At 44.9% G+C, this 24042-nt stretch overlaps 1 protein-coding gene across 1 annotated transcript in view; it reads left to right on the top strand.

The window, feature by feature from the left end:
- The window catches only part of cacna2d2b (calcium channel, voltage-dependent, alpha 2/delta subunit 2b), a gene marked incomplete at both ends in the record, with an annotated part of 138855 nt that extends 131422 nt beyond the window's left edge, over positions 1-7433 (top strand). Inside the window, 3 exons of the mRNA XM_084316007.1 lie at positions 4240-4349; positions 6705-6787; positions 7338-7433. Coding sequence (XP_084172133.1) covers positions 4240-4349; positions 6705-6787; positions 7338-7433 — 289 coding nt within the window. The remainder of the gene's footprint in view (positions 1-4239; positions 4350-6704; positions 6788-7337) is intronic.
- Positions 7434-24042: the final 16609 nt, after the last annotated feature.

The raw sequence follows: 24042 nt of genomic DNA, 5'->3' as shown, positions 1-24042 counted from the left end.
TTTGGTGAGCCTGGTGTTGTATCTGACGACGGAGCAGGGTTCCCTGTATCTAAAAAAATTTGTCAGAGGGGGAACCCTAGGCCCAGGAGGTCGCAGCGCGGGTTCCCCCAGCCCCGCCCTCCCAGGCTGGGTATTACGTTAGTGCCTCCCCCGTCCGGACTTCCAATCCTAGCAGCGGTAGTGAGTCAGGCACTCGTAATTTGGGTGGTAGTAATTTCACTACAGGGCTACGGTGTGTAGGGACTCTCCCTATCGGGCAGCGTGGGGACCACACACCATGCATGTCCAGCTGCAGAGCAGGCTGTCCCCAGCAAGCTAAGCCGGGAAGATGCTCAGCGGGGGAGCCTCTTTCACCGGGGGTGATGGTCGCTTCCCCCGTATCAGACCGCCTCTTTCTGTTGGGGTCCCCCCTTGGGTGCGATTGCCTCGTTGGTAGAGTCGGGGTGCGATATCCCGGCTCCGCGAGACACCCTGCTCGCGCGGTTGGCGAGACCAGGGTTGACAATGCACAGCGGGAGGGACTGGGCCACCTATCTACAATTCCTAGCGGACCAGCGCCAGTTGGCTGCGGGGGCGCTTTGGGATTATCACCACATATGGTTACAGAAGTCCCATATGTCGGCGTGGATGGAGAGAACGCTGAGGGCGGGGCTTGTGTTGCAGTTTGCACACCCCCACCCTCCGTTTTCGGGTTTGGTACAGACTCTATTGTCAGGGTCCACGGCAGTGACAGCCCTGGCCGAAGAGATTTGTTCTCTGGTGGCGAAGCAGGCCGTTGTTGTGGTCCCAAGGGAGGACGCGATGAGTGGCGTTTACTCCCGGTATTTTCTGGTGCCCAAGAAATCGGGAGGTGTCAGACCCATACTGGACCTGTCTGCGTTCAATCGGTTGATTGTGGCGAGAAGGTTCAGAATGTTGACCGTCAAACACCTGTTAAGCGCTGTCAGAGTGGGAGACTGGTTCACCTCCATAGACCTGAAGGATGCGTATTTTCACATCCCGATCTTCCCTCCTCAGAGGAGATACCTACGCTTCCTGTTTCAGGGCATAGCGTACGAGTACCAGAGGCTGCCGTTCGGCTACTCTCTGGCTCCTCGCACATTCACCAAGTGCGTGGAGACCGCGCTGGGACCTCTGCGTCATCAGGGGATATGAATTTTATTCTACCTCGACGACATTCTGGTCCTCAGCCGGTCAGAGGAGATCGCCAGGTCTCATACCAGGCAGGTGGTGGAATTCCTCACCAGTCTGGGTTTTGCTGTGAACTGGAAGAAGAGTACCCCTCTTCCCAATCAACAGGTGGAGTACTTGGGCTTGATTCTAAGCTCAAGGTCTATGAGGGCAACCCTCTCAGAGCGGCAGCGAGAGGATATTCTCGGCATGCTCGGGAGGTTCCGTCCTGGCAGGACGGTTACGGCGCTGTCCGTGATGCGCCTGCTCCGTATGATGGCATCTACTCAACCTGTGGTCCCTCTTGGCCTCCTCTTCATGAGGAGGATACAGAGGTGGTTTTTCAGTACGAAAATAGACCCTGTGAGAGGCAAGTGGAAGCAGCTGAAGGTTCCCGTGTCAGTACTGGGGGATCTCAACCACTGGGGGGGGGGGGCCTGGGGCCCTCACCAGCGGGATCCCCATGGGCAACAGGCTATCACACGTCACGGTCTTCACCGACGCCTCCCTCACGGGATGGGGGGGGGACGTGTTAAACCGACGCAGTAGGGGGCAGCTGGCAGGACCATGCTGTCCGGTCTGCACTACATATCAATGTGTTGGAATTGAAGGCAGTGCTTCTAGTCCTCAAGCAGCCCGGCCACCTTGTGGTGGGCGAGCATGTTTTGATCAGGACGGACAACACAACGTCAGCGTCGTATATCAACAGACAGGGAGGAGTATGCTCCCCCCGTCTACACCGGGCGGTGGTCGAACTCTGGCTATGGGCATCTCTCAATCTGCGCAGCCTGAGGGCTCTCCACATCCCCGGCAGGGAGAATGTGGGTGCAGATGTGATGTCGCGGGGCGGTCCTCACCCGGACGAGTGGGGACTACGTCCAGACATAGTCAGACAGATCTGGGACCGATTCGGGGAGGCCGCGGTGGACCTGTTTGCGATCAGCCAGTCCCACCAGTGCCCCTTGTGGTTCTCGGTCGGTCGGAAGGACAACTCCTCTCTGTGAGTGGATGCCTTCTCAATGTATCTGTGGCCGCCCGGGATTCTGTACGCGTTCCCCCCCATACACCTGATAGCTCAGCTGTTGGAGCGGGTACGTCGGGAGCGCAGAACTTTGATCCTGGTCGCGCCGGACCGGGGCACAGCTGTGTGGTTCCCGGCCCTGATTCAGCTCTTGGTGGCCCCGCCGTAGCCTGTTCCGTGGTCACCGCGGGCCCTCTCTCACTGTTGAATGCTGTTTCTGCCTCCTGTTCTGGGGCAGCCTTTAATGGTTTGGCTGCTGAAAGGGTGAATCTGGAGGGGATGCGTCTTAACTCTACTGTGGTTAACACCATCCAGAACGTGCGCTCTGTCCACTACCGCGGTTTACGCAGAGAAGTGGCGTACGTTTCAAGAGTGGTGTGAGGTTGGGGGCCTGGACCCGGTGTCATGCCCCCTGGACTCGGTTCTTTCCTTCCTCCAGTCTATCCTGAATAGGCTGTCGGCCTCGACTGTGAAGGTATACGCCGCAGCTATATCTTCTTGTCATGTGGGCTTTGAGGGCAGAACACTGTTCAGCCACCCTCTCGTGAGATGTTTCCTGCTTGGCGCACGGCGTCTCAAGCCTGTGTAACATTCTCTGTCTCCGAGTTGGGACCTCCAACTGGTCCTGGGACGATTGTTGGAGGCCCCGTTTGAGCCTCTTGATCAGGCGCCATTGGATCGACTGTCCTTTAAGACCACGTTCCTTTTGGCCATCACTTCCGCTAAGTGCGTGGGTGAGCTGTGTGCTCTCTCGGTGCGGTCAGAGTGCCTGTCTATTCGGGCCGATAGCAGTGCGACTCTGAGGCCTAATCCGGTCTTCGTGCCAAAGAATATCCGGAGCTCTTATCGCTCCAGGGATATTGTGCTTCAGGCGTTTCACCCTCCTCCTCACGCTAGTGAGTTGGAGGCGAGCCTTCACCTGTTGTGTCCTGTCCGTGCGCTGAAGGTTTACCTTAGTCGCATGCGGGATCTCAGGGCTTCCGATCAACTGTTTGTTTGTTACGGTGGCTCTCGCGCGGGTAAGGCGCTGTCCAAGCAACGCCTGTCACATTGGTTGTGCGAGGGCATTGCCCTTTGCTACACTTTGGCTAAACAGGTTCCCCCCACGGGTGTCAGGCACACTCCACTCGTGGAGTGGCGGCCTCCGCTGTCCTGTTGGGGGGGGGGCCTCGGTGGAGGACATCTCCGTTGCGGCCTCCTGGTCCTCCCCGGGTCCTTTTGTTAGGTTTTACCTCATGGACATGACTGGGGGTTCTGTCTCCCAGGCAGTCCTGAGGTCCGGGACCTCTCCTGCATCCCGCCATCAGGTGGGCTAGCAGGTGTGTGTGGGTGTGGACCGCTGAGTGCTGTGTCACACATGGTCCCACTTGCACTGTGCGTTCTGGGGTGTCTGGTTCCATTTTTTGCACATTGGTTGTAGTTGACTGCCTCCCCCCCTTCGTTAGGACGGGCGGGTGGACGGGACTCCCCTCCTCCCTGGCAGGGGCTTACGGGCTATCAGGGGGTGCATTTGACGTGGCCACGCGTCCGCTCTGCCCCTTTTGATCTCATAATGGCAGAGCGAGACGCGATTGGCCAGTATGAATATATAACGAAGGTTATCCTATAACCCTAGTTATATGAATACTGGCTGAGCGTCTCGCTCTTCAGCGCCCTGAGGTCCCTTGGATGTTTTTCACGTATGGAATTCAAACTTGGAAGGGCGTGGACGTGACCACTTCCTGTGTCTTGTAGAGGCACGCATGGGAGTAGGCGTGGTCACGTGCAAGTGAGGTGCATGTGCAATTTTTTACGCGCACAGTAGGTGCTGGAGATGATATCTCATAATGGCAGAGCGAGACACTCAGCCAGTATTCATATAACTAGGGTTATAGGATAACCTTCGTTCTCTCTGTGCTCCAGGTTGTTCCATGCTAAGAGGATAGAGAACACCAACCTGCTGTTTCTAGTTCTTCTTGTTCTCTCTGTGCTCCAGGTTGTTCCATGCTAAGAGGATAGAGAACACCAACCGGCTGTTTCTAGTTCTTCTTGTTCTCTCTGTGCTCCAGGTTGTTCCATGCTAAGAGGATAGAGAACACCAACCTGCTGTTTGTCGTTGCTGAGACGCTGCCCTGCAGTTCCTGTGAGATCGAGAGACTGACCCTGGTCAAGACCGAATGTATCCTTTCCATGGTCATTCTAGCAGCCTCTATCACAAAGTCTGCTGTGTTATCTACTGTATGGACCAACATACCACTGCACGGTGGTTAACACTGTCGCCTCACAGCAAGAAGGTTCAGGGTTCGATTCCCGCTTGGGGACCAGGTTTCCATGATGCCAGTTACCCAGGTGGGGTATCTCCCAGGCCTTTCTGTGTGGAGTTTGCATGTTCTCCCCGTGCTCGCAAGGGTTCCCCCCCCGATAAGATAAACCCAATGGAAAAACATGCACAACAACAAGATCGCTAACACTGTGGCGTCCTTGACGAAGACGGACAGGAGCACTTGGATTGGTCCCCTGGCGCGGCTCACGTTGACGCCTGTCTGCTCCCGGCTGCCCTTGGGGGGGAAGGACAACGGGATGGGTTAATCGCAGATACGAATTGCATGCATGCATCACATGTGTGCCAATTGATGACCTCGGAGCAGGTCCTAAATTATTATAATTATTATAATTATAATATTTAAATGTATTATTTAGATAGTTGATTGGCAGATCCGATGGTAAACAGGAAGTGATGTGTTACTTCTGAATGCTTTGTTTGATTTGAATTCGACAAATATCGAGGAGGCCTGTGACGTTTTGATTAATTTGGCCTCATGGTGGCACTATTTTCACAACACTAAAAACATGAACTCAACAGCTTTTCGTGCTAATGAAATGCTAATCATGATAACATTTGTAGTCTCGCGTAGCTATACCTCTCTCCACACTATGTTAGCACTGTGCCAGCACTGGAGAAACATCAGGCTGAACCTTTTATCATGCCGCTATAGGGGGAAAAAACACTCTGGCTTGTTTGTATTTCTTTAACCAGGGGTTCTCAAACTTTTTTTTTTTTTTTTATCTTTTTCCTCCTCCTTTTTCCTCCGATTTTCTCCCATCCCAATGTTAGTCGTTATGCCAATTCCCAATCCCCTTCCTGGTCGCTGCGCACTTACCCCCCACAGTCGGTCTGGGAGAGTGGAGGCTACCACGTGCTTCCTCCGACACACGTCCAGCCAATCAACCGCTTCTTTTTTCACCTGGCAGCGCGGATTCTCACTGAGAGGGCGTAGCGTGTGGAAGGATCACACTATCCCACTTAGATCCTATCCGCGCTTAGCAGGCGCCCCGACCGAACTGTAGGAGTCGCTGTTTACAATGACCCGGACCCACCCCGCCAGCTTCTCCCACCCTCTAATACTGCCAATTGTATTAGTGTGAACGGCCAGCCAAGCTGGTGACAACCCCGGAGCTGTGAGCTGGATTCGAACAGGCGAATCCAGCCGCTCCGGGGTTGGTGACGAACGCAATCTCCGTTACGCCACCTGACCGCCCCGGTTCTCAAACCTTTTTAATACCACGACCCCATTTTATTTAGGAAATTATTTTGGCGATCCTCATTCATCGCCATACGCTTTCCGTATCTCTGCCGCTCCAGGCCAGATTAAAATGGTCACTTTCGCGGTGTTTCACGATGTTTGTAGTACAGGTCCAAATTTCATAATAATCCGTTTATTATGGCTACAACCCTGTACAATAATTTCCGCAATCGCTGAATGATTGAGAGTTCCAGAGCCTCGGGAGTCGGGGGTGGTAATCTGACTCTCCCGTGTACAAAGTCGCATGCCTGACATATCGGCATGTAACTCGAGAACTGATTTTGTCGAGTGAGGTGGCATTCGAACAGCAACAAATAGGGCTTTAATTCTATTTAATATTATGTTTTATAGAAAATGCAGACCCGAGCCGCTAGACGCTCGCAAAGTGGCGTGTCGCGCCGGTGGGCAAATCGTCCTAAAGAGGGCCCGGGCTCTTGCCAGTTACCAATCACAATCATCCTGGGCGGTGCTAAGCTGGTGCCCTTGCAAAATAGTGTTGCAGATAGTGGAATGGGAGGAGAATTCTGATTGTCCATCGGTCAATGGCATGCTTATACCCACAGTGTATATATCCTGTGAGTCAGACTATAACATTTTAAACGTTTTGTCCCTTTGTGATATCCTACTGATGGTATCAATGTGTTGTTTCAATAATTAATAAGCCAAACTGAGGTCCAATCAAATTCCAGAAAAATGCATGGCAAACAGGAAGTGATGTGTTAATTGTGAACGTTTGGTCCGATTTACACCAAACTCGACAAATTTGTTTGTAGACTGACAATATAGGCTACTTTAATTTCTAGAATTTACCCAGAGTGTGAAAATAACTGCAAAGTGTGGAGATTAAGCCATGGCGGAGGAGATTTATTTACTTATTTATTTGTCTGAATGTCATCATTCTTGTCTGGGTATTTAATGGCAATGATAGGTCCCTTAACTGTGGTGAACAGTCGAGGAGGAGAACCCATGTGAAGTGTTGAGCTCTGCACGGTACCGTAAAGGCCCGCCTGCCTGCTTTGATTATAGTGCCTGGGTAAGTAGCCTACGATAGACGTCATACACAGACTTCAGAGGTTAGTCCTCTTTGACTATAGTGCCTGGGTAAGTAGCCTAATAGACGTCATACACAGACTTCAGAGGTTAGTCCTCTTTGACTATAGTGCCTGGGTAAGTAGCCTAATAGACGTCATACACAGACTTCAGAGGTTAGTCCTCTTTGACTATAGTGCCTGGGTAAGTAGCCTAATAGACGTCATACACAGACTTCAGAGGTTAGTCCTCTTTGACTATAGTGCCTGGGTAAGTAGCCTACGATAGACGTCATACACAGACTTCAGAGGTTAGTCCTCTTTGACTATAGTGCCTGGGTAAGTAGCCTACTATAGACGTCATACGCACCCACAGACTTCAGAGGTTAGTCTTCTCTCGACTACTATACAGTAGCTATAAATGTTTGAGCCATTCGTCTTCATTTGGTGTGAACAGTATTAGTGTACGGGGCTGTCATCAGACTCTTCCTCCTCGCTCCTTTTAGAGAGCCTGCTGTCAGACTCTAATTAATTCTCTCTGAACCTCTATTGCAGGAGAACACGTCGGAGTGCGGGCGGGGCCATTCTCTGCAGTCCTCTATTGGAATCCTCCTCCTGATTCAGTTCGTGTTGAGCTTCCTCTCTCTCTGACGCCCCGGTTTAGACCCTGCTGTCCTCTTCCTTTCACCCTCATGTCGACCTCGGTGTCTCTCATGTCCCGCCTCTGGTCAGCTTCTGACCTCTGCCACAACGATTCTACAATCTTATCTCTCTCTCTCTCTCTCTCTCTCTCTCTCTCTCTCTCTCTCTCTCTCTCTCTCTCTCTCTAGTAGAGACCTTTCATACCTGATGAGAACATAAACATTCTAAATGGGCGCATCTTTATTTCCCATTATTGTGTTTTGCTAATATCAGTAGCTGACGGCAGATACATGTAGGCCCGAGCTGTTCCCCTAGCAACACCACAGAGAAGGTCTTCATGCCATGTATCTTATTGGCTAATAGACACCACAGGATTTGTGTCCGATTTATTCCTAATTAGAATGTCACTGTCCGATGCCAAATTGTATTGAGAACCTCCCCTCCCCTAAAAGGCTTTCTTATAGCAGCTAATACAGAATCTTTATCTGGGACAGCTGTTCAAAAAATACCTCAGTAGAGTAAGGTCACTGGTAGACAGAAGAAGAGATGTGTACAAATCTTGTTAAACGATTACATTAAGACAACTTTTTCATCATGCATATCTCCGATAAAACACTCCAGTTGTTTCATTGTGTTAAAAAGGGAGTGTTTTAGGAAATAGTTTTATTTTTAATTTAAATGCTTCCAGTAACATTGGGTAGGATGTTGAAGTGCTTCCACAAGCCAAGATAAGATGGATTCTAAAGAACGACTAAAGCCCATCAAATGTCATATTGATGTTTTGTTTTAATCCATAATACGTAATACATGTCAGTAATCACACCGACACTGCATGCCATCGTTCTTCAGCTGTGCAATAACACTGAACTCATTGGTGATAGTAATTAAATATCTACCAATGTTAAATGTCAAATTGGTAATCATTGATTTGAAACAACGCAACTCGAGATCCCATGTGATTTGGCAAAGTAAAGTGTTGTCTATTCAGGCTTAACCACGCAAAAGAGCGCCAGACTTTGACTTGTCGTGGCCGACCTTTCTGTAAATGTATTACATGTATTATTAGGTCAATTTGGCAGGTTGATGGTATGAGCTTTTAGTCCCATCTTGTATAATTGCCACTATTTGTCATTATATCTGAAAAGCCCACGCACTTATGTATGCTTATCGTATGGGGATTGTACGTGGCTTATAGACAGCTGTTCTTTCTTTTTGGTGTTATCTTTTTTGTGATGCATCGTGACCCTTTCTTAACCCTTTCACTACCACACTACAGAAGGTTAACCCTTTCACTACCACACTACAGTGAAAGGGTTAACACTTTGCCGTGTGGCAGTGAAAGGGTTAACCTTCTGTATTGTCGCCGTGAAAGGGTTAACCCTTTGGTAGTGAAGGGGTTAATATTCCCCCTTTGAGGTTTAATTTTCAAATAATATTTCACTTTGGTACAACGTTTACTTATCTTAACGTGGTCTATTTGAGTTGATAACACAGTCAACCACTGGACACAGTCAACCACTGGATATCTGTTGACACCACCAACTTCCGGGCTGCTCTTTCTCCCTCACGATTCACTTCCATACATTTTGATGAATATATCCCCCTCTTATACAAACTAGAGTGAGTGACGGTAGAACCGATTGTAGTTTATAGTCTCGTAGTTTATGGAGAAAGTCACAGGGGATTCTATTGGTCTCACTCGCAGCTCATAAAGAAACAATGACGACTAACCTGTGAGTTACAGGTATTTAACGGCATATAGCTTCGAACAAAAAAAGGAGCTGTGACCAAATATAATCGGGCCCAAGTTAGTAGTTCATGTATGTGTAGACGAGGTCATCAAAATGTATGCAGATGAATTCAGAGACCAGAGGATAAACAATAAACATCATTGTTGTTAGTGACTAGGGATACTCTGGTGGTTGACAGTTCAGCTATAGAAGAATGTGTAATTAAAAGAAGCAAAAATCTTCCACCAAAGTGAAGTGTGACTTTGAGCTTCGACCTTGGAGTCATTTTACTTTACAATTAAATTAGTTGGGGGGGGGGGGGGTTATTTTTAACAACTCTTTTTCGATAATATTCTCTTTTTCAATATTTTTGAGATAGCGTTGATTTCCTGCCTGGTGTTTCCACCTCGTAGTGCCTTCGTTGCACTCCCATCGGACGTCAGAACATTGGGGATCTTGGAAGATGGAACTGTATGTTGATCCCACAGCCCAAGCTGAAATGAGACACAATTGAATTTCTGGACTTCCTGTCCATGTATCACGAGCGAGGGGGTCGTGTGATGGCACAGCTCTAGGTGGGACTATCATGGAAGCACATGAAAGAGATCCGGAACACTCGCGAGTGCGGAGGCGGGACTACAACCATTTTAACAGTTCTCTATCTCTCTCTATTGAGCATGCTCCCTTCCTATCTTCTAGCAGTAATGGAGAGAAATGAACTGTCGCCCTCTCGTGCCAATGTTTTATTTCTCTCCACGTGGTGGTTCAAGAGTCCCCGTCGAAGCACAGACACTGTCCGTTCATAATTTCAACTTCATCCGTCTTTAATACGCCGGATACATCAGTTAATAGTGGATTTAATACCCAAATCTAGTCAGAAAAATGTCACTTGCATTATCATGGACCGAAACAAATGAATGTTAATGTATAGAACCAACGTTAGTGCATCAATGCTATTCCCGAGCATGGGGGACCTGGTGAAGCTGACAAAATAAAGCTCAACACTGTTTAGAGACCTCAGCTTTTTTATTATTAAAAATTGTAAATTTTTTGTTTTGCTTTGAGGTGATATTGCATTATTGGAACGACTTCAGTGCAAGCATACAGTACGTTGAAGAAAGGCATTTTGTGAAACTGCTCTTTATAGCCTACAATGTATTACTATTGTTGAGGTCAGTGTTGTAGTTTGCAATGTTGGTTTTTAGAAATACTTAAACTGCATGTTATTTATTTATTTAAAAAATTTACTGGTTTATGTACATAGTGTAATGACATGATATTTAACATTCCTCCTCACATCCAGCTCTTAAGCACAGCGCCCCCTGTGGATATTGTGAGTAGTGCGTGTGTTATTTTCCATTGGTCACAAAAGCACAGAATAGTTTGGAATAATGAGAAAACCTACTGCCTGATTAGGAGCTGTCATAATTGCATAGGATCTGAGTTCTAGACTACGAGAACGTGTGGCATGTGCGGAATTTCATACGAGACCTTTATCGTCTGAATGAGGTCGAAATAATTGATTTTGTGGCAATACCTACATAGTGTTTCTATCCAATTGAAAGGAAATGTTGAATGTTTACAGGTGGGCACTACAAGCAGTTTACAACTGTTCTTGTCATTTTATTTATTAGGCAATGAAATAATAGGAATGTTCATGTTTTTGGTTCGCTGGTATTGTTGTTTAGTTGGGAGAGTTTACTCTTTTTGTGCCAGTTTCCAATGTCACCTCATTTTTGTACAGATGACGCTAAAGCAAGGCCAACTTTGTAAAGATTTTGTCAGCCACATGAAAAGAACAACTAAATGTTTATATCTGATATTTGGTGATTAAATGCTGTTGATATTTTTCACTTCAGCTCAGTTATCGTTTTTGCCTTTTCCTTTATTCTGAATGCGTATGTGAGCAGTAGACCGTGCTGGTTATACAGTAAATGCTGGATGGAATAATGGATCAAAACACAAGATAAGATATTATTTTATTGATCCCCTTGGGGAAATTCAGGAGTCATATGTTATATTTCGTATATAGCTTACGCTTTGCTCTATTGGAACTATCCCTTTAATCATATACTATCATGAAAACTTTCACCACGTGTACGCACCCATCTGCCTGACCACTCCCACATCCGCTCCTATATAAGCGGGGTCATGGCCATACTATCAGCTCCTTCCCTACTTTCACCACCGAAGCCCGTGTAAAGCACCGCTTTAAGTTTAGTGTTAAAGTAGTTAGTTGGTAAAGGAGCTGCGTTGACATTGTACCTTTGTTTTTTTCTCTCTCACTAATTTTCGGAAAGAATAAAGCGATAATGTCTTCACCACCGGAGGACTTAACCAACTACCGTTCTAACCTCCACCAGCGCTTCACTGTCGCGGCTTCCTCCGTGCGTCGTGGGGCGTCCCTGGCTCCACGTTTGTGGCAGGCAGGTACGTCTGAGCGGCGTCCGGAGGAGAGTGTGTGTCGCCAAGGAGCCGTCGAGCCCCTATCTCCTGTGAGATGGCCGGGTTCCGGCTCTGGTTCCTCCGCCAGAGGGCAGTCGGCCGATAGGGTGCCATGGGATTTGCGGCGCAGACTCTTCGCCTCCTCTCGTTCCCGTCTTGCGAAGGTGAGCAGCGGGGGCGGACAGCTTAGCGGCGGTGTTGAGCTGGCTCCGAGCGAGGATTCCCTCGCCTCTTCTCCATATCCAATGGAAACTGAGGATTACATGGAGGAGGTGGGGGCTTTCTTGTTCAAAGGCCCGGTGGAGACAAGGCACTCTCCCCCTTGGGGAGTGGCAGAGGGTGCTGCGTCTTCCCGGGGACCCTCGTTCTCCGGGACTGGGTTAAAGTCTCCACCCCCGAGACGAGATGCCCTTATTTTTTTTTTTTTTTTTACTTTTTTTTTTAGCGTTTATCGCTTTTCTGGTCAAGCATGACTGACAGTTGTAGGGTGAAACGGGAGAGAGAGCAGGGGGAGACATTCGGCAAATGACGGCGAGTCCGGGAATCGAACTCGGAGTCAACCAGATCCGTGACGCAGCACGGAGTCCCGCGACGCAGCGCGGTAACATGGTGTGCTACTGGAGCACCCTCGAGATGCCCTTCTATCGACCGCACCGGATGCTGGCTCCCGCCTATCCATTGGAGACAGTGTGTGCAGCCTCCCGACCGCGAGGGATGCGAGTGAGGTGGAAGAAGGTGTGCAAGGGGAGTTGCGCGCCTTGTTCCCCGAACTCATGCCGGCCGCCGCAGCCGCTAACGGTGTGGTATGATAGGTCATCTCTGGCAACGCCGTCCTGTGAGGGAGGCGGGCGTTGTACAGTATGCCCATTCTTCCCCTCAATGGAGGCCTACGCGATGAAGGGACAGGTCATTCCCCGCATCGTCGGCCTTACCTCCACCTACATGCCTTTCACGCGGGTGGTGGGTTTGGTCCAGGGGCTGAAGGATGGGGTGCCTCGACTTGATAGCCCAATGGCATCCATCCTTTGCCCCGAGATGGTGTGGGAGCCGTCAAAGAAGCCATTTACCCAGGGGAGATCGGCTAGGCAGTTGACTTCATGGAGTGACCGACCCCCCCCCTTTTCATGCATTCATGATGAAACATACCATAATTCCTCTAATAGTAACCGGGTCTCAAATACAAGCCGGGTCTCTATTAATGGCCGGGTGCGCTCTTGAGCTAAGCAATTATAAGCCGGCCTCCTAATACAAGCCGGGTTACTAATATACTGAGCTGCATACTGAGCTAGTTACTTGATTTCACTTTGAAAACGTTGAAATGACCATTGACCACCTGTAATTGCACTGTTTACTATTTCATACAGTACTTGGTTTCAATAAATGAACCCAGTACATTTTACTGGGTTCAAACTGACACAAAATGTTGATTTATTCATTATGATCCGTTTGAAAATTTGAAATATAGGCCTCCCTCGTATACAGGCCTCCTCCTAATACAAGCCTGGTACCCGCTACAGTTGAAACAAATACAAGCCGGGGTTACTATTAGAGGAATTACGGTAATACCTATTATATACATTTGATTTGGAAATAGTAGCGTGTCCAGGCGAGAAACGGCAGCGCTTTTAGTGAAATTCATGTTTTGCTGCATATCGTCGTTTTCTGGGATTAGACAGGATCACTCTAAAACTATACTTATATTCACCACGGTATAACACGGGAATGTATTGATGAAGAAATTAATACTTTTTCACATATTTAACAATAGATAGTTGATGTCAAATGGGCCATAGAATTGTATCCATAAAATATATATATAGCCCTGCAAACACTGCCACTTATTCCTATCTTTTAGAGCGTGGCGTGGTAGGAACAAACGATGCTCAAGTCCGTGGCGTCCAAAGAGTTAATGATTAGTATACATACAAATGTTATCTATAGCACCTTTAAATAATTTAAAATCACATATAGTTTATTTAACCCATTTTTTCCCAGACTTGAAAATATCCAAATCGTGTCATTAGAAATAATCAATCATTATATCCCAAAATGATGCCGTCTGGGGTGATTATTGATTTACCCCCAGCCACTGCAGACTTTCCACGTGAACGCGATCATCTGAAGAGTGGAAGAACCCCTAGAGGATGAACCCTATTGACTCCGGTCACCCCCTGACCTTTCCTCTGGCACCACCATCTATTGTTCATTGTTCTATTTTTACATTTCATTCAAGAGATAGACCAACAAAGTAATTACTAAAATCGGTCATACAAAATTTAAATAAGGTTTTGTTTTCTTTCCACTTGCAAACATGTAAATGCTAATTATTTATAATTGTAACTATATTAATCAAGTCTGATATGTCTTTGAAGTATAGGTGGCTATGTTCAAAATGATAGTATGAATATTTAAAATCTTTCAAGATAACCTACCATGAATATCATTCCAGAATTGCCTAGTGCTCTGGCAAAGGAAGAACATATGTTTCTAAATGTTATTTTATAGTTTATATTTGAATGGTGCACAGTCTAGAGCTACTTCAAAACTAAATATTGTCTTTAAAAACTGAGCGACAGGATAAATACCATTGATAATAAAATGGGTCTCATTCACCTTAGGAGGGACAGGCCATGTAATGTCTTTATCAATGATTTATCAGTGCTTTGAAGACTGTTGAATTTTAACATTGTAGTCACAAAAATCATATTTAATTACTTCTCAAATTGAGTGTATTGTCACATGTCTTATCATTATATTCATTTAATGTTTCTGACTTTTAGATTATGAAATGAATGAATGGTCTTTGGACTTTGAAGAAGTCATGCAGCGTACGTCACACACACATGCCAGATGGGGGACACACTCATATTTATGCATTTTTTTTGATCGAAATGTCCTTTCTGCACTTGACCCATCCCGTCGTCCTTCGCACAAAGGGCAGCCGGGAGCAGACATGGGTTGCGGCGTGGGGCTGGTCCCCTAGCGGGAATCAAAGACGAAAGTTTATCTGGTCTGCATCCCCTTAACAATTGTGTGTATTGAGCTGTACTGTATTGTACCCAATCTGCAATCTGTTAATAACATTTTCAATCAATGAATCAAACCCATGACCTTCTTGCTGTGAGGCGAAAGTGTTAACCACTACACCACCGTGCCGCCAAATGTTGTAATGTTGTCGCCCACAATATAATTTCTCAGACTATTTATTATCAATGTAAGTAATGAATGGGGTATTGCTTTGCATATTTTGTTAAAGTCTCTGTACAGTAAGTACAGTCAATATTATATTTAACAAAGAAGTCATTATATTCCAAAAGACTCCTCAGAATAAGTGATCATAAGTGATCTTTACTAACTGTAATTGCGCCATTATTCCACTTGGTGGCGCCAAAACTTACAATCAGCAGTTCCAATTTAGCTCATGACAGCCCCTTAGCTGTGATATAATAACCATAATGCTACGGCCTGAAGTGAGCTATTGCTTTTATAAAACGGTTACCAAGTAGGCTATGGCAATATGAAAGTAAGACACACTTAAATTCAAATGTTTATGTTTTTATTTGTACATTTCTATTAGTAAATAATAATGTTCAAAATAAAATAGGCCCTCCTGGCTGCCTGCACTGCTATGCAACATACTAGGGCTGACCCCTATTAGTCGAATAGTCGACTAATCGATCGAAAGGAGCCGTAGTCGACTGCCAACCTCTTAGTCGAATGCAAAAAATTAAATACAAATATTATTATAATCTTTTTTATTATTATTATTTTGTTTTACTTTTTTCTTTTTTTTTATCATTTTTTCCAAAGGCAAAGAGGCCTAGAAGCGTGGCTAACGCTAATGGCATGCATACCAGAGGCTAACTGCCTAAGAAAACAGGCACAGAGGCACTGAAAAAGGATTTCACCCATCTAATGAACACACTAGACTAGACAAATATCAACATGTATCCATCAGTGGACCAATTGCATGCTTTTGCAAAGGACAAGAAGCCTTCCGTCGACTCCTTCAGACATTAAGCACCCCCACAACCCAAATGGAATGATAAAAAAAATATATATATTATACTTTTTTTTTTATTTCTTTTTTTTTGTCGACTAATAGTCGACTATCGGCTAATTTTGGCGACTACAAATCGACTATACAAATCCTTAGTCGGGGTCCACTCGGGGACAACCCTAAAACACACTTACAACTAGCTGGCATTCTTTTTTTCATAGTCGGGCATGCAGACTATTAAATAGTCAAATTTTAACAAGGCTGAACGCTGTTTTAACATACGACCTACAACTAGGGATGCTCGATATTGGCTTTTTTACCGATACCGATATACCGATATTGTCCAAATCTTAATTTCCGATACCGATATATGCAGGGTTTTTCTCCAACGTTTTCGGAGATTGAGAGTGCTGCGACAGGGCTGGGGGGTTGACGCATACCCAGTTGAACTGAATCCCCATTTAACGTGAGGTTAAAGGGGACGTGCATTGCTATTCCTTGCACTATTTGGGCAACTTTACATAGTTCCTGTGAGTCTATTGAACACATCTGTACGTTTTTCTTTCACAAAAAATTCATTGTTTTATATTTCTAATCAAGTACTCAAAAGCCAAATTTTTCTCCCTTTGGATTTTAGGCTGTGTTGTCCTGGCTCCGCCCATAAGCACTTTTTATTTTTATTTTTTATAAATGTTTTTATTTTCTTTTTCTTTCATACACAGAACAAGACATCACAATACAATAACATTAACAATAATAATAACAATAACAATGACAACAGCGACCACTACAATAATAACAGTACAAGAGACAGGCAAACAAGAAAAAGTAAAAATAATCAAAATAAAATAAAAAATAAATGTGGCTCTTATGTGTGTGTATTACCTATGTGTGCTATATATATGTGTGTTCTACCTATACCCATGTGTGCGTGTGCATTACCTACTATGTGCGTGTTTTATGTGTGAATGTTTAATATGCCTGTGTAATTTACGCGTGCATGTGTGTGAGTGATGTGTGCATGCGTACAGGGGTGTAGCTCCAGATTCTGGGCCCCATGAAAGAATGTATTTGTAGGCCCCCAGTGAATGCGAGCGGATTTTTTTTTGGCAATTTTTTTATTGATGAAAACGCATAATATGGTTTTTACCTATACATTCGGATCAGCAGTTCAGCACCTGCACTGTTGGTGGGTGAGCCTAGTAAAGGATGTCGCATTGTGTTCATCTTCAATGAATGGACCAATGCAATAGTCTACCAAAGCCCCCCCTCTCTCTCTATATATCTCACACACACACACACTTCAGAAACAAACATAGTATCAATGAGAGCATCAATAATACACCTGAGTGATGTCTAGAAAAAAAAAATTGGGCCCCCCCCCCCCCCCAGTGCTGGGCCCTTGGAATCATCCCAAGCTACCCCCCCCCCCAGCTACGCCCTGCATGCGTATATGTGTGGTGTGAGCGTGTGTATGTGTGTGTGTGTATGTAAGCACCTTTACATTAATTACGGTTCCCTCGGCAACGATACCAGCACAATCAGACAAAAACAAGGCAGCATTGGTCTATAGGGGGGTTATGGGGAATGGGGAAACCCACCAAGTACAGTGGCAGACAGTGCAGGTCTGATATGAGACAGATATGGGTCCCATATCTCATAGAAAGTGTCCAGTTTAGAGTGCAGCATGCACGTGATGTATTCACAGGGAATGCATTCCATTATGATATTGTGCCATGACCTCTTTGATGGGACCTCGTCCTTGATCCAGAACAGAATGTTCTTCCTAGCAGCAAAATGTCAACAGATTGAACAGTCTCTTATGTTTGAAATTGGCAATATGAATATCTGGGAGGCCTAGTAAGAGGCAGAGGGGATCCAGTTCGAAATATATCAGATAGTTCCTCTACGATGTCGAACCAATAGCTCTGAAGCTTTACACAGGACCAAAAGCAGTGGACATGGTTTCCAGTCTCTATCTTGCATTTAAAGCAGAGTGGGGATGTATTGGGATCCATTTTACTCTTAAGGGCAGGGGTAATATGAATGCGGTGCAAGATTCTAACTTGGATAGACTTGGTGCGGTTGCAAACAGAGATTTTTTTTGCGTAGGTCCATACATCCTGCCAGTCTACATCCGTGATCTCTATGTCCAAGTCTTTTTCCCAGGACTGTTTAGTAACAAGGGAAGATAAAGATGAATTAAGGTTTAGAGTACTATATGTAGCACCCTGAAAATATGGCTATTATTCAGAAGTGCTGACTTGCCTTTTATCTCCCCTGGTGCACCAAGGCATACTAACTAGTTTCCATTAATATTCCCTTGAACAATGACGCGGGCGCCTCCTTCTTCTACCGGCTGGAATATGGATTATAAACAGTATCACTGAATCATATTCTACCATCCAGTTTTCCCTGTGTGACTAGTTGGCGGTACCAGCAGGGGGCGGTGGCAGGCAGAGAGTGTACGAGAGAGAGACGGGAAAGGAAGCAAGCCAATGGTTAAGCTTGGCGACTCTTTCGAAGTTGGTTAAGGTTAGAGTTTGGAATCAGGGCTGGTGGTCTATCGCCCTGCTCTAAAGACAAACTCCTAACCTTAACCAACTTCGAAAGAGTTGCCAAGCTTAACCAGTGATAGAACTAGGCGTAACGCGATTGGCGCTGAGAGAAACGTCAGTGGCCAATCAGATCGCGGAACCCGAACGCGGAACTGAAAGTCGGTTAGGGAAAATCTTTACGCATCCCGGTCATGTTTAAGCCGTTGCAGTGGCTTAAACGAGGAAATATTGTGCACTTCACACGTTCTTCACACGTTCTAGCTTGTTTGCCGACAGGATTCGGGAAAAGTTTGGTCCGTTCGGAGGCAGCTTCCAGGGGAAGTACTGTACATACACCGGAAATTCTACCCCACATAGACACTTTCGGCAGTAGTTCTTTACCAGGCTTTATCTCACAGAGATAAAACTAGGAACGAGGTTACTCACTCACTATTACTCACCTACCTTTTTTTAAGGCTTGAGCCAATCAGGTTAACCAATAATTATTATACACAATCCCTTGCGGCATCATATTGTTAATTTTGTTGTCAAATTCTCCTATATTTATATTGCTTTTTAAATGTTAAGTGTTAGTTAGGCTAACTTTACTTACTTTCGATTGTTTTCGCTGGCTCGACTCCTCACACAGTGCACGCCCCTCCCTCACCGTCCTGAGACCTTTCTCCGAGTCTCCAGCTACAATACTCCAATTCAGCCACTGGGTGGCGCTGAGCAGCGCATCCCTCACAGTCATTTATGATGAATTGAAAATGGGGGACCCTGATGTAAACAAGACGAAAGTCTTTCTCTGGTTTGCATCCCCTTAACAATACAGCTGTACTGTATTGTACCCATTCTGCAATCTGTTAATGTTTTCAATCAATCAATCAATCAATCAATCAATCAATCAATCAATCAATCAATCAATCAATCAATCAATCAATCAATCAATCAATCAATCAATCAACAGTGCGGTGTGAGACCGTTCTCCAAGTCTGCAGCTGGAAGCTTCTACCAACAGCTGAGACAGCGCATTATGTCTGCAGTTGCACATCACTTACCACTAGATGTCAGTAAACGACCACATCTCACTTTGAATGTATTATTTCAATGAGGGACGTTGGCGCGCGCATGTCGGGAAGTACACACAGACAAGTTTGGTTCGATCAGCTCAGTTAACCTTTGTAATTTGTGTGCGCCAGTGATTAAGGTGAGAATCTACCCTGGTTTCTACAACTGTAGAGCACTTTATTTCCTGTTGACATCATGCATACATGAATGACCATGTATGTATTTGAATGACCACATCAAACAAGAGGTGGACGCAGGCAAATACTGCGGCATGGTCATGCTGGACCTACAAAAGGCCTTTGACACGGTCAATCACTCCATTCTGATTGACAAGCTAAAAGCAATTGGTTTTGATAGTCTATCAGTGAGCTGGATGCAATCCTACCTTGAGGGGAGGGAACAGATGGTGGAGGTAAACGGTACCCTATCCCCCCCCCTCACAGTGAGCTGTGGTGTTCCACAAGGAAGCATACTAGGACCGCTACTGTTCCTAATTTATGCAAATGACATGTCGTCAGCTTGTGACTGCAACTTGTTCCTGTTTGCGGACGACTCAGCCCTGCTGGTCTCTGACAAGAACAAGTTACAGGTTGAAAAAACCCTCAGCTCGGAACTAGGCAGAATCTGCATATGGCTCGCTGATAACAAACTATCATTACACATGGGCAAAACAGAGTCCATTCTCTTCGGTTCAAATAACAAACTCAGCAAGACCGACGGCTTCTCAGTTACAGTGGGTGACAATATTGTCACAAGGAAAGATGAAATTACCTACCTGGGTTCCATCCTAGAGGCTAATCTCTCCTGTGACAAAATGGCATCCAATGTAATAAAAAAAGTCAACCAACGAACTCGATTCTTGTACCGGATCTCCTCTCTGGTAAACAAGAACACCCTGAAGACTCTGGCAGGAGCACTCATTCAGGGGTACTACGACTATGCTTGCACCTCATGGTACCAAAGCACCTCAAAGGCGCTAAAAACAAAATTACAAACATCTCAAAACAAACTGGTCAGACTACTGCTTGACCTTACTCCTAGAACCCACCTCACCCCTGCCCACTTTGACAACCTAGGATGGCTTAGAGTAGACGACAGAGTACAACAACTTGCAATGGGCCTGGTCTACAAGATACACTACACGACCAAGGTACCCATGTACATGTCAAAATACTTCCCAAAGGTCAGTGAATACCACGATCACAACACCAGAGGGAGCTCCACAAATCATGTTAAACCCAGATTCGGCTCAAATAAGGGACTAAACACGTTTCGCAATTATGCCACATCAATGTGGAACGCCCTACCCAAAGCTGTAAAGCAGGGGTGTCAAACTCATTTTCACAGAGGGCCACATCAGCATTATGGTTGCCCTCAAAGGGCCAAAGACCGTATAAATGTTAATGTAATGTAAAATAAATGTAGCTACACATTTACATATTGTTAAACATGGTGTTTCTGTATTTATTACTTATTCAAGTTATACATATTGGATATTAATTTGCATAAATGTAAAAATATATGTTAGCTTATGTTATTTTAACAAATAATTTTAGTTTATCAGAACCCCATATTACTCCACCAATCAATGATCAAACCATTCAAGTAAATAACAAAGAAGAATATCATCAAATACAAGCTATGACATTAAGTTTGTTCAAAACCTTTTTGTCACAGTCAAGAGGGGCAGAACTAACAACTGTGAGCTGCAAAGAACACGTGGGACAGATGTAGCAGATGTTACAAAAACAAATGGCTGCACACAACCTTGCAGAGGCCATACATCCAACTAATGGAAGATAGTTTAATTAACTTTAATTAACAGATTGCAGAATGGGTACAGTACAGTACAGCTCAATACACACAATTGTTAAGGGGATGCAGACCAGAGAAAGACTTTCGACTTGTTTACATCAGGGTCCCCCATTTTCAATTCGTAATGAAATTGCTATTATGTGTCTGTAACTGTACTCAAAAATAACAAAATAAGGGTTGTCTCAGTTCACAACTATATTGGTCAAATTTTGGGTGGGATTTGTTTGCGTCCCTACAGCTTCTTATTCAATTGAGCGAGATGCTCGGTTATGTCACACAGCCAGTTTGCATCTGACAGTTCAGACAATATTTCTTCAACCCTTTGTTACCTATTCCGCCTGGATCTTTTTTGTATTTTGGGCTGTAAAATTGTCAAAGAATGTCTGAGGAGTAAGTGCTTTTGGCTTTTTTCCTTTGTTACCTCAGATGTTCAACATACATGTATGTGTAAGAATGTGTAATAACTAAGGCTGTCAAAGTTAAAGCTTTATTAACGCATTAACCCACAATTATTTTAACACTGCTATTTTTTAACCCAATATTAATGTAAAAAAAAAAAAAAAAAAAAAAAAAACGTTTTTTTTTTTTTTTTTTTTTTTTTTTTTTGAGCTCTTGGGGGGCCACATCAAATGACGTGGCGGGCCGGATTTGGCCCGCGGGCCGTGAGTTTGACACCTATGCTGTAAAGGAATGTGGATCACTACCCACTTTCAAAACCTCTCTCAAGGGACACCTACGGGAGACTGCAATTCAACACTGGCCCCTGTAAATATCCTAACCCAACCCCCTCCAATGTACAGTCATTTACCTAGTATGGTTTTGTCAATAGTTCAATGTACAATTGTGTTTGTTTGTACAGTGTCTCCTCCCCCCCCCCCCTCAATGTACAGTGTTACTTGTTTATACAGTGTGCCCCCCGCCCCCCCCCCCCCCCAACCACCTCCAATGTAAATTACCCAGTATGGTTGTCAATATCCCAATGTACCCAACCCCCCCCACCCAACCTCCTCCAATGTACAGTTTCTACGTCAAATGTATATACTCCCTTTTCTTGACTCCTTCTGTATCACAAACAGTACTGTATTTGCAAATCTGGTATGTCATAAATGTATAGATGTAGCAGTACTGACTATCTGTATGTCATGTATGTCATATATGTCTATATGAATTGAAAATGGGGGACCCTGATGGAAACAAGACAAACGTCTTTCTCAGGTCTGCATCCCCTTAACAATTGTATGTATTGAGCCGTACTGTATTGTACCCATTCTGCAATCTGTTAAATAAAGTTTTCATTCATTCATTCATGTGTATTTCCCAGTGTCTGTTCGTAACGTAAGGCCTGACGTGCCTCATAATGTGCTAGTTTATGGGCGGTACTTCTTTAGCTCTCTGATTGTAACCGTTAAGTACCACGCTCACGAGCTTGCTTAATTGTGAACCTACAGTAGTTAAGCTGAGGCAAAGTCTGTCTCTGACTCTGGCTGAGGCACGGTTGATACAGTTTTGTACATTGATCATCTAAATCAAGCATGTTGATATTTTCTCCTTGTTGATTGATGACACTACCAATGCTCTCAATAGGAGATTGAAGTTTAAGTTCACTGCCATGGATCGATTTCTGGGATGCAACTGGTTACACTGGCACAGAGACACTTTCCAGGCAACTATAGTAATTTTCTTCAAATGCATGGATTGAAAAGTAGGCAAATGGTGAAATAGATAATTAGTTTACATCACAGCCAGGCTTATATTACAATTAATCAAGATGGCAATTAACACTTTGGCTGCCTAAGGTTAAATTCATGATATACCATAGATTGCCAGCGCTATTTGTCTATGGAGAAAGTCCCCTTCTTTGCAGGGCTATAACTTTTTAAATTCTATTGCTACATTGCCATTATTAGGGCCCATTCAAAGTCCTATATGTATTGTTCATTGTGTAGCAACGTTAAACTTTTTCATTCACATATTCATAGTAAAGTATGGTCTAATGTATAAGTATGTTTTCATCTCTTTCTGCAGCTTTCTCCAGAACGTGATATATAGCCCCAAATGCATTATATTGATGATGAAATACAGTTTGATGGCAATCAGCGCGATATAAAAAATTCCAACTAGACGTACTTCTAGAAGTTACTACACGTCATCTGATGTTGACCGGATGGGCGAGGGGGCGTTTATAATTCCGTGGGCAGCGTTATACCAATCATCTAATGTGGGTCAAATGTTGATAATAGCAGTTAGTATCGAAGACGGTAACGTTACACGCTCAAACTCACCCCAGTCTCCGCGCGCCGTTGGGCGATCATCGTAGAGTAGAAATCTTATCATTATGGGATATATTTTTACCCGGTCCATCTCCAGCTTGTATAATGGTATATACGTCCAAATCATGTTGTTTATCGAGTTATTGCCAATCGATCACTGTGTAGCGTGACGAGCCAGAGTCCCATGACCTATAGCGAGCGCCCGTAAGTACTACGGACGTCTAGCACAACCTCTATGGCACATCCTGTTTGGCGATTGCGCCGATCGGCCACCAGATGGCGCTCCTGAACCGCCAGAGAGCTCAGTGGGTCCTGCTGGTGGATCTCAGGCCAGCGGAGGGGACATATGAATCCGATCGCAGATTTTTGAAATATTGATATAAGGACGACGTAACGCATCCTCCGGCAACTTTAGCATGGCCAGCAAAGACGTCTAAAGACGGTTCCCAGCACCCAAAGTGTTAACCTTTTGCATTTATTGTGCTATCTGATTTTTTTATTTATTTTTTTTATTGATTATGTGCCTTTAAATGTGGTACACTACAAACGGCTAACTGTTACAGTACAGTAATTAGAGTAGGGTGCGGTTCGATACCAGTATGCTGGAATTCGTTGATACCCAACGGTAAATTTTCTCTGTACCTAACTCTGTAATAACATAATAAATCCAGTTGTAAAAAAATAATTCAATTTCAACATTGTTATTTATTTAGATACTTTTGTCTTTTGTTATTGTTATATATACGCCTG

Source organism: Notolepis coatsorum (assembly GCF_963971535.1).
Source record: "Notolepis coatsorum genome assembly, chromosome: 6".
Taxonomy (NCBI): Eukaryota; Metazoa; Chordata; class Actinopteri; order Aulopiformes; family Paralepididae; genus Notolepis; species Notolepis coatsorum.
Note: the sequence above shows the minus strand (reverse complement) of the source record. Positions and strands in the feature narration are given on the sequence as shown.